This window comes from Schistosoma haematobium, chromosome 2, assembly GCF_000699445.3.
Source record: "Schistosoma haematobium chromosome 2, whole genome shotgun sequence".
Lineage (NCBI taxonomy): Eukaryota > Metazoa > Platyhelminthes > Trematoda > Strigeidida > Schistosomatidae > Schistosoma > Schistosoma haematobium.
This window is the reverse complement of record NC_067197.1, coordinates 35,651,654-35,663,830: the sequence shown is the minus strand read 5'-3', so window position 1 is coordinate 35,663,830 and position 12,177 is coordinate 35,651,654. Positions and strand designations below refer to the sequence as shown.

The window sequence follows — 12,177 nt, the reverse complement described above, 5'->3', positions numbered from 1 at the left end:
GGTATTGATTGAATTTACTTGAACAAACAAGCTTTCACAATCGTAAGTCCAATCAATCCAGTTGGAAGTTACAGAAGCTTCTCTTAACACGCTTTATTTCTTATTGAAAGTAACAACTGGCATAACGGTGTGAACTGTATGCCTATATATATTATTTCATGCTTTGCTTACTCTATCTGGGTTTCAACGGACTGCTGAGGTATGTTGTGATATTCTTCCGTCCAGCAATGAGTAAAACGACTTTCACCACCCAGTTTATAGTTAGACTCAGTCAATTCACATATATGAAATATCTAAAACGTGGTCATGTTTTAATGGGTGAATTTATCCGCAACGCAACCATGTAAGCTTAATGTATCGCCCAGCGTAATAACGGTCATCTGTGCGTTCAAGTAACCACTAAGTTCGTCGTTTAATATATATTTTTAATTAACTAACTAGATTATGTTGTTAATTTTACTCTGTTTTTAATTTTTATTCGCCACGTCTGACTGCGTTACACTGTACGTTCATTGCACGCAGGGATGATATCCCAGGTCATAGTGGGTTTAATCACATAGTTCATTGTTTCCAGATAGACCATGAGTGCATAATGTTACTGAAGAATGGTTTGTTGTACTGTAAACTATGTTTCTATAAACAACTGACTGTTGTCTTCAGTCGGAAAGCAATATATATATCCTTTTTCTTCTGTTAGGTAAGTTCGACTGGCCTATATTTCGTGTTTTGGTTTTATCGGCTTTATTATGTCCATTTAACTACTTTGAGCAACATGTCTATGCAAATGAAACAATAACTATGACACTTGCTCAGTTTAGTATTCTTGGTTGTCGTATAGTGCAGTTGAGTTGAAAGAATTATGATATACTTAAGTATAGTGCTTGAAGCCTGTAACGAAACAGATCAGTTTAGTTAGTAGAGTTGCCTGTTTCTAATGTGTATACGGATTCAGATCAGTCTGATTAAAAATAGGAAAAAATGTGCCTTTGATGCTGTTGCTGTCATACATTATAAGGTAGCCTTAAGTATGTTTGGTGTTTATTTCTAGACTGTACATTTATCACTGACCATATTTCATGACCACTGTCATCAAACAATTTCCCCAGCAATAACATCGGTAGCAGGATAGGTAAGTGTCTGAGCTTTTAGTTACCCGCAAAACAGCAGTATACAGTCTTAGAAGATGAGTGTTCTGTGTCTCAATTAAATGCAGCTGGCTGTGGACAAATGTTAAAAATCTTTTTGACAACTGAGACTTTTAGTTTATCAGACACTAACTCTGCTTGTATGTTTTCCTGTTAAACTAGACGCAGATGCATGGGAATACTTAAATAGGAGCAAAATAATAAAAGCATTGCAATACGGTACTAAGCCCATGTTATGCTTTGCGCAAGTAATAGTAACTGACCTAATCTAATATTCATGAACTCAAGGTAAATCACAACTGCATAAATTCTTTGCTAAAAAACATGTAATTTGGTTGTTTATCTATTCCACATTTCTGACTAAATTCATCACTTTTTTTCATTTAGAATGCAACAGGAGTGAGCCTTCACAGATCCTAAAAACTGTTTCGCCCTTGGGACTATGGAACTGTTTACGGGAGACCCAACTAACAGCAGATTATAAAAAGGATGCTGGACGTCTATTTTAGTCTCACAATCACTTCCAGTATTTTTTGACTTCTTTTACTCTTTCGTCTGCAAAAAAACAACAAATACCCCAGCTTAATATTACCAATACAACTTTTAAACGGGAACTTGGTTTAAACCTTTGTTTGATATTCGATTATTAATGAAAGTTCTTGAGTAAACTTTTGAATCTAATGCTACTTTGTTTTATCTACTTAATCGTTGCAAGGAACTTGTGATACACGAGCCACTTAGCACCTAGTTCATGTGTTCAAATGGTTGTGGACGGAATAGAAGAAGCTTTCGTTTAACAGGCTTCCGTGTCTAGTAACAGGGGATCATCAAAACCTCCAGGCGGGAACCTAGGTATGTTAACAATAAAAGATGAAGGAGAAATTGGTAAGTCATAGTATGATACTATCCTTAATCCTTAAGAATAGGCCCAGTTGCCTCTTAAAGGACTCCTAGGAAGTTGCTTGGACCTGCTGGGTGGGCAGCGGACTCCAGCATTTGACAACTCCTAAGGAGTAGGAGTCGCGTCTACAGTCCATCCTGCTATGTTGTGTCTCTAGTTTCTGGGACTAAGCTTAAGTAGGTGTTTTAGGGGATGTCCAGAAGTATTGTAAGCCATTAGGTCACCTCTAAGACATCTATACTCTAATGAGTAGAGGTTAAGTGATTGGATGCGCTCTTCATAAGGTGATTTGGTACATACCTTCTTCATTTTCTTGGAAAACCTACAGACTCGAGTCCTCTTACAACTTCTTCTAGCAACCACGAGTTGTCATGGCAGCTGATGGATGGACACGCGTTACACATCCTAACCGTCCCTGCGTCTAATCTCATAGCTTCTTATCCAAATGTCATATGATAAGCAAGTAATGCCTCTACCGACAATAATGGAACACGAGTAACTCAAAGGCACCCTGTATGGTACCTTACATTGGTCTACGCACTCACTTAGCTCTTTGGTGAGAATATTACTACAGTTCTACTGAAAATCCCATGAACCCCTCTACCTCCATCAAAACAAATAAGTCTGTATTTGCTGCATATAGCAATTTTATTATTCAAAAGTAAGATATAACAGTTAGAATTGGAGTAAAATGGCAGTATACAGCAGATGCACGTGGTACATGTCTTCATCGATTAACTGACATAGAGAATACGGATATTAGCTTAACAGGCTTATTTAGAAAGACTAGTGTCTACTTTGAACTTACTGCGTGAGGAAGTTATACTGGAACTATGAATAATGTAGGAATCTAGTCTCCTAGGGCGTACGAAGCACTCAAACTGGAAGACAGTTATCCAAAAATAATTCAAATATGAAGGTGAAAATTTGCAGGTACTTTTCATCGTAGGGGTGAACATGTAGTGGCATTGGACAATAGCCACACAATCCACAAAGCTATGAACACGAAACTACTCAGAAAATAGATATTCAATATTTAACGCGGAGAAATACCTAACAATGGAGAAGACGCGAACAATGAATTGAATGAATTAGAGCTGATTGAATGGCATGGCTCGGCCATGCAGGCGTGGTATCTGCTGAATGTTACCTTATATCTTCTATTCATATTAAATATATTGTTCTTTCTCTAGCCTAACCTTGTTCTACATCATGTATTGGTAATTGATACGATACAGTGAGTTGGTGTAGTCGATGGTGTGACTTCAACGTGAGATCTTATAGATTAGGCAGTTATATCATGACAAATCTACAAATTTAGGATTGAGTCTATTATTAGAGCAGTACTAATATCATAGTAGACCATAATTCTACATTGGTAAGCCCGACTAGAGAAACGCAACCTATTACCAATAATTCTTATTTCCACTTTAACCTTCTCGATCGATTTTATATTTATGTTAACCCAGTATTCTAATAGTCCTCTGATTAATGCTCACATGTATTATCGTAATGTTATATTGATTATTACTCATAACATACTAACTCAATCGATACCAATAACCGGTTATCTATATCAATTAGCTTTGATGGTTCATTAACAAGCTTTAATAGCATTTACATGCTTCTGCAGAATAAACTTGTTTAAACATCTAGCTCTATATACATCGACTAACAATGCGATCAAGGACTAGATAGTTATCTGGATCTAATTCTTAGTGTTCCTTCACTTAACACCTCATCCTGTTTTTAAACTATGCACTATCCTGTGATATCTTTTCTTCCGACCACTGCCTGCCTAATTTCATATTCTCGAGTTCCATTGCCAAACAACAAGGATGACACTAGTCCAAAAACATACGGTGAGTTTCAGCTGTAAGTTTTCTGCAATCATAAGTTTATTTTAGATGGCTCATTCAATGGCAAACACAATTATCTGGATTCATTCAGTTGTTCTGATCAAAGCGAGTTCCAAAAACGTCCACAGCATCAAGCACCCTGGGATTAATTGCCATACTGCATGTTTTATTCTGGATACTTTTGGATCATCACTACTCCACGAATGGCGTTGTATGTGTCGTCCATTGAATAATCTAATTTTCAATAATAACCCAGGCGAGTTCAACTTTTTTACTGGATGATTTTTTTGTACTTAACATGTATATACTTTCCATTTGCTTTTGCCACATATTTGTAAGTATCCCTAGGCTAAATGCAGTAACTTCTTATGGAATGTTTATAACGCGTCATATTCCTGCCTGAAGTTTCACAAGCAGTCTTAACTTTAAAATTATTTATCTGGTCATGTTCATTATTTTTAAATTGTCGTATACATCAACAACCTGCTTGTTAACCTGGCCCGTACATACGTTACATATTATCTTCATGTCTTTTAAATTTAGAATTCATATGAATCGCCTTTAACATTTATCAATAAACCCATCATAGTCGTTGTTGCTAATTGTATTTGGGTTTATGGATTGGTTTATCATATTAGCAGCCTAAAATGCGAACATAGTTTAGATAATAAGATTGAAAATTTAGGTACTATCAACTGCACTAGTAAAATAACTAAATCCTCAGGTAGCCATTGGTTAAACAAGCATTTAAAATCAAGACTCCGTAGCCTACTAAAATTACCACTAAACGAATATTTCTGAATTGAAATTTATAATTAAATTAGGCGTCTCGGATTCTTTAACGTTATAAATTTCTGATAATTTCGAATTACTTAAAATAACAATACCTATTTTTTTCCACTGGCTAATCCTCAATCAACACTATAACTAGTTAAACATAATAATTTCAGGATATTGTCATGACTTGACAATCACGTAATATGATTGATAAAATTAATGAAACTATTAACAAGATCGGTCAGTAAACTGACTTATAATTATCACTAGTGTTGTTTTTCTTTTATCTTCATTCACTACAGATGATTACAGTATGTTTCTCTATCAGTTGCTCATTCAGTAAATATCTCAAAACCTTGTCAGTCTAATTGATGGTTTAGCAACACAATCATGCATGCAAATAATCAGTATAAGCAGTCGAGCAAATCTCCTGCAAACTGAAAACATCAATGTCGAATTTACCCCAACACTGACTAAGGTTAAAGCCATTATCATAGACATGAGTTGGGAGTGTACTCCCCTTCGTTACAACTTATGTACTCCCTGATAATCACATGAGCATCACTCACTATTAATCATCTTGTAAAAACTTATTTAGCTAAATACATCTTGCAGCACCACATCACCTAGTAATGTGACACATAAGCTGATTTCAATAACTTATAACCACTATATCTCAATTAAATCGTATTCCGCCTTATGATAAACTGCATACTTGCAACGAACTTGTATGCCCAATCAGCCGTCAGGTATAAATATGTATAAATAGACTATGGCAACTCAGATCATTGAGTCTAGAGCATGTCTCTTACGAATACACTCATGTTTAACGATTTGTTCTTAGCTATCTGTCCGAAATTCGTACTATTATCACTAACGTATTTAAATTTTGTTTTGATATACATTCATGTGTATTAGTAGTATTACTAAATTCTATCACGGTCAAGTAAAAATGAGGTTGAGAAAATCTCCCCGTAACTAAATAAACCGTATCAAACTAACCGGAACACTAGTTGGAATTCTTTTCCACGTTATTACATTTGTTCCTTCAGTTAGCCTACTAATACAGATGCAATTGGAATTCAACTCATATGGACAACTTACCGGCATAATCGTTATTTGATTTCATAATTTAAACCAAAACTAATACCAATATTAATATTTCTACAATATTCATCACTTTACTATTTCTAAACACAAAATACTTACTACCTATACGTTAAGTTATTAACCAACGGCTATTAACACGCATCGTTTTATTATTATTATTATTATTATTATTATCATTGTAACCCCATTTTTTATAGCTCAAATAATCTTCACCCAACTTTTCATTTCCAGCGTTTAAAGCATGAAGGCAGATATTTTAAAATTATTACATGTATTTCCCGACCAGATGCTGCCGCCTTCTTTTTGATTTATCTTTCAGCTTACCAATACCCGGAGGATTCTTATTATCCTTGGTAACCTCCGGCGCGCGACGATCCCATCCAATTTGGTATCGAACCATCATCACATTGATTCTAGTGGGAGAGTAGTGAAGTTGCACTGGACAATAGCCACACAATCCACAAAGCTATGAACACGAAACTACTCAGAAAATAGATATTCAATATTTAACGCGGAGAAATACCTAACAATGGAGAAGACGCGAACAATGAATTGAATGAATTAGAGCTGATTGAATGGCATGGCTCGGCCATGCAGGCGTGGTATCTGCTGAATGTTACCTTATATCTTCTATTCATATTAAATATATTGTTCTTTCTCTAGCCTAACCTTGTTCTACATCATGTATTGGTAATTGATACGATACAGTGAGTTGGTGTAGTCGATGGTGTGACTTCAACGTGAGATCTTATAGATTAGGCAGTTATATCATGACAAATCTACAAATTTAGGATTGAGTCTATTATTAGAGCAGTACTAATATCATAGTAGACCATAATTCTACAAACATATTTGGTAACGTTTGATATCACACCGTAAAAATACACAAATGTGCGAGTGGTGAAATATGATCTATAAAAAAGTGAGCTTAATAACAGTTAATTACCTTTTTACTCCCTGATCATGACCCTTCGGCTTCCTTTTATGGCCAAAACAGCAAACATACACTACACACTGGTAGCAGATTTCCAGCTTTTCAATGTTAAGCTTGCTTTAATGCACTGCGTAATGAGTACAACCCCTCTATTACTGCTATATGGAATATTTTTCATAACAAACCCTCTGCAATAGATTGGTAGTATCTGTGACTTCCTCTATGTTTGTCGGATGTCTAGGTCCTTTCGAAAACAATTCTGATATCAACTACTGCTGGGCACTCTAGATTAGTCTGACTCGTTGGTGGGATAGTGTTGTCCATAATACTGAAGCAAACTAAAAACCGGAGATCGTTTCCTTCCATTCTGCCGATAACATCATAAAGGACAGTTAGGAACGAACTTGCGGACAGTTAGAGTCACAGGCGACAGCAACAAATATTTTAGCTAAATAAAGACGAACTTCGGCTTTGGATATTTGGAAAACAAGTCAAAAAAACCTATTACCATTTTTAAACATAAGATTAGCCAGCATGGCTGAACAAATACATTGACTTGAGTAGAAGCAGCAAAAACAATGCTGATTCGAAATAAATTTCACACCAACATATAGAACATTGCACTAACTGAGGCATTTTAGCACACTGAGACATTAAATTACATAGCTACGCAAGGGAAATAGCTGAAAAAAAGCATAGAGCAAGGAAAGCCGACCGTCATTGCCTACAAAGATCGCGGATATAATAATTCCCGCATCATTCTGATTAGTTGCTAAGCTGAAGGGCACATTTACGAAATTGAGTTGCGTTTACTAACACCCGTTTTAATTATAGGCCTTATGTACAACAGGTTACCAGTTAATTTGATGCATGCTAAATCAGTGACCATACGGTTGGATAAAGACGGAGACATCTGAGGTCATTAAATTTTAAACACAGGAATTTTCTGTTGGATTAGTTCAGTTTTCCTTTTCTGACGTATTTACACTCCCTGAACTCGGCCATCTGTCGAGCTGTCTATCTATGAACACTCTTCCAATAACTTTATACTCTCGTGAGAGTTTTGCCTTCTTTTTGCACACACCTTCGAACACTGATCTCTTGCTTCTGGTTTGATTGGGCTTTGTATCGTCGATCACACGGGCTGTGGATAACAGGGTTTTCGAACTCCAAATACACATGAAAGGTTTAAACGGCTTCAATAAAAGACGAAGTATATGAAAAGTATGTTAAAGGAATACCTTAGTTGTTGCTGAAGCATATTTATAAATATTCAGTGCAAAAGCGTGTGGTACTACTAGAATTTGAAGAATGAAACAACTAATATGAACATAATTAAGAGAAGTAGGAAGACAAACAGATGAGTCATGTAAAGAATTTGTCTTATTTTTCGTTTTGTCGAACGGAAAGTGGCAAGAGCAAGGTTAAAATGATTTAAGACATCAGGCGTTCAATCAATATACTGTGGGGCGATTTTGCATGCATCAAAGTAAATGGGCTGCAATTAAACGCAACTCAATTTCGTAAATGTGCCCTTTAGCTTAGCAACCAATCAGAATGAGGCGGGATTATTACGTCCGCCATCTTTGTAAGCAATGGCGGTCGGCTTTCTTCGTTTTGTGCTTCTTTCAGCTATTTCTTTTGTGTAGCTATGTAATTTAATGTCTCAGTGTGCTAAAATACCGCAGTTAGTGTAATGTCCTATATGTTGGTGTGCAGTTTATTTCGAATCAGCGATGTTTTCAGGGTTTTTGCTGCTTCTACTCAAGTCAATGTATTTCTTCAGGCAATCTGGCTAGTCTTGTGTTATAAAATGTCGTCCGCGTTTCTTCGTTCTGTGTTTTTTCCGCTATTTCTTTTGTGCAGCTACAGAATTTAATGTTTCAGTGTGCTAAAATCCAGAAGTTAGTGTGATACTCTAAACGTTGGAGCAAAATTTTTCCTGATTTTGCTTTGTTTTCTGGGTTTTACCTGCTGCTACTGAAGTCACTGTATTCGTTCAGCTTAGCTGGCTAGTACTAACGTAAAATCTTACGTTTCTAAAAGACAATCGGTTATGTTTTACCTTGTTTTCTAGATATCCAAAGCCGAAGTTCGTCTTTATTTAGCTAAAATATTTGTTGCTGTCGCCTGTGACTCTAACTGTCCGCAAGTTCGTTCCTAACTGTCCTTTATGATGTTATCGGCAGAATGGAAGGAAACGATCTCCGGTTTTTAGTTTGCTTCAGTATTATGGACAACACTATCCCACCAACGAGTCAGACTAATCTAGAGTGCCCAGCAGTAGTTGATATCAGAATTGTTTTCGAAAGGACCTAGACATCCGACAAACATAGAGGAAGTCACAGATACTACCAATCTATTGCAGAGGGTTTGTTATGAAAAATATTCCATATAGCAGTAATAGAGGGGTTGTACTCATTACGCAGTGCATTAAAGCAAGCTTAACATTGAAAAGCTGGAAATCTGCTACCAGTGTGTAGTGTATGTTTGCTGTTTTGGCCATAAAAGGAAGCCGAAGGGTCATGATCAGGGAGTAAAAAGGTAATTAACTGTTATTAAGCTCACTTTTTTATAGATCATATTTCACCACTCGCACATTTGTGTTTTTTTACGGTATGATGTCAACTGGTACCTAATATGTTCACCCTTACGATGAAAAGTACCTGCAAATTTTCACCTTCATATTTGAATTATTTTTCAAATGGTTCAAATGGTTGTGGACGGAATAGAAGAAGCTTTCGCTTAACAGGCTTCCGTGTCTAGTAGCAGGGGATCACCAAATCCTCCAGGCAGGAACCTCAATGTAAAATTTAACAACAATTTGGTTGTAAGCAGCTAATGAGAAACTACGGTATAGAATGGATTTATATCATTACATTTAACTAATTGGAAAGAAATTCGTAAAATTTTCGAAATGTTCATTTTTAGGTTTTACTGTTTCTCAGGAAAGTTGAAAAACAACATTCATGTTAGTCAAACTTCTTCGATTGTCTACTGATTGGAGTGAACGTACGTTCGATTATTTTTACCCACAATGATGTTGTCAATAAATTGTATACAAATGCTTTTAACTCATGTGGAAAATAACCAGTGGTTTGTTGTTCAACACCAAACATATCCAATGCACTTTTAGCATAGACTTTAGCAGATGGTGTGAAATATGTGGCTTCTCTTAAATCGGTCATATTTGTAGATACAAATAATGGATACATCGTTTGTATAATCACATTCTTTCTATACTGTTCTGCAGCCAGACATCTAGAGAATTGAATAATGAATGCTTTGGTTGAAGGATAAATTGTCAAGTAGGGCGTCACTTTTAAAGCTGTATAAGATGAAATGTTTATGATACCAGGATTAGGTCCTTTCTGTGTTAACATTTTCGGCAGAATGATGTTTGTCATTATCAGTGTAGATAAAATGTTACAATGAATGATATTTTTGATTGATTCTTCATTCGGTGAATCAACTTCTCCAGCAAACAACTCGAAGGGTAACACCATACCAACATTGTTAACTAAACAAGCAATTGTGGACAGTTGGTCAACAGCAGGTCTTATTATTTCACAAACATCATTTTTAGTGAAATCTGCAACCACAATTCGTGTTTGAACATTGTAGGTATTTGCGATTCGTTTAGCAACGGACGACAGTTGTTTCTCATCATTACTGATAAGCATGATATTGAGACCTTCTGTGGCCAGTTCTTCTGCATACGCTTCACCAATACCTGACGATGCACCAGTGACAACTGCCCATTCACCAGCCTGACGAAGTGTTTTCCGTTTAGATAAGCACCATACTCCAACAGTGTATTTCAAATAGATCAACAATAACTGTGAAAGTTTGAGACTTATCCAAGAAACGATGAGTGCAGTAAGCAAGAGTAACCGATTCTCTGTGATAAGTTCCACGAAAGTCAAAGTGCTCTTAAACATTCCTTCATGAATATTGGCTACTCTGCCTCTCGTCTTTTCTTTTACCTGCTTCCTCTTTCAGCCCCCTTGAGACATGGAACGGGTGAATTCATCCTGCACCATCCTTAATGCCTTGGATATTCCAAAGGGACGTAAGGTTGCGATTTCTAGAAGCTCATATCTACAATGGAGCTATCCTTGACCATCAGTCGCACATTCGCAACGCGACAACTGTCTTCCGGTTTGAGTGCTTCGTACGCCCTAGGAGACTAGATTCCTACATTATTCATAGTTCCAGTATAACTTCCTCACGCAGTAAGTTCAAAGTAGACACTAGTCTTTCTAAATAAGCCTGTTAAGCTAATATCCGTATTCTCTATGTCAGTTAATCGATGAAGACATGTACCACGTGCATCTGCTGTATACTGCCATTTTACTCCAATTCTAACTGTTATATCTTACTTTTGAATAATAAAATTGCTATATGCAGCAAATACAGACTTATTTGTTTTGATGGAGGTAGAGGGGTTCATGGGATTTTCAGTAGAACTGTAGTAATATTCTCACCAAAGAGCTAAGTGAGTGCGTAGACCAATGTAAGGTACCATACAGGGTGCCTTTGAGTTACTCGTGTTCCATTATTGTCGGTAGAGGCATTACTTGCTTATCATATGACATTTGGATAAGAAGCTATGAGATTAGACGCAGGGACGGTTAGGATGTGTAACGCGTGTCCATCCATCAGCTGCCATGACAACTCGTGGTTGCTAGAAGAAGTTGTAAGAGGACTCGAGTCTGTAGGTTTTCCAAGAAAATGAAGAAGGTATGTACCAAATCACCTTATGAAGAGCGCATCCAATCACTTAACCTCTACTCATTAGAGTATAGATGTCTTAGAGGTGACCTAATGGCTTACAATACTTCTGGACATCCCCTAAAACACCTACTTAAGCTTAGTCCCAGAAACTAGAGACACAACATAGCAGGATGGACTGTAGACGCGACTCCTACTCCTTAGGAGTTGTCAAATGCTGGAGTCCGCTGCCCACCCAGCAGGTCCAAGCAACTTCCTAGGAGTCCTTTAAGAGGCAACTGGGCCTATTCTTAAGGATTAAGGATAGTATCATACTATGACTTACCAATTTCTCCTTCATCTTTTATTGTTAACATACCTAGGTTCCCGCCTGGAGGTTTTGATGATCCCCTGTTACTAGACACGGAAGCCTGTTAAACGAAAGCTTCTTCTATTCCGTCCACAACCATTTGAACACATGAACTAGGTGCTAAGTGGCTCGTGTATCACAAGTTCCTTGCAACGATTAAGTAGATAAAACAAAGTAGCATTAGATTCAAAAGTTTACTCAAGAACTTTCATTAATAATCGAATATCAAACAAAGGTTTAAACCAAGTTCCCGTTTAAAAGTTGTATTGGTAATATTAAGCTGGGGTATTTGTTGTTTTTTGCAGACGAAAGAGTAAAAGAAGTCAAAAAATACTGGAAGTGATTGTGAGACTAAAATAGACGTCCAG

The 12,177-nt window shown here is 36.7% G+C and overlaps 1 protein-coding gene across 1 annotated transcript; it reads right to left on the bottom strand.

The window, feature by feature from the left end:
• Positions 1–9,546: 9,546 nt before the first annotated feature.
• On the bottom strand, positions 9,547–10,875 carry HSDL1_1 (Inactive hydroxysteroid dehydrogenase-like protein 1). The gene has a single exon (XM_051208117.1). The coding sequence runs from the start codon at positions 10,665–10,667 to the stop codon at positions 9,699–9,701; it is 969 nt and encodes a 322-aa protein (XP_051068245.1). The 5' UTR covers positions 10,668–10,875; the 3' UTR covers positions 9,547–9,698.
• Positions 10,876–12,177: the final 1,302 nt, after the last annotated feature.

Excerpts from the sequence above, each read along its gene's own strand:
- HSDL1_1 (XM_051208117.1), bottom strand. The coding sequence starts at position 10,667 with ATGTTTAAGAGCACTTTGACTTTCGTGGAACTTATCACAGAGAATCGG.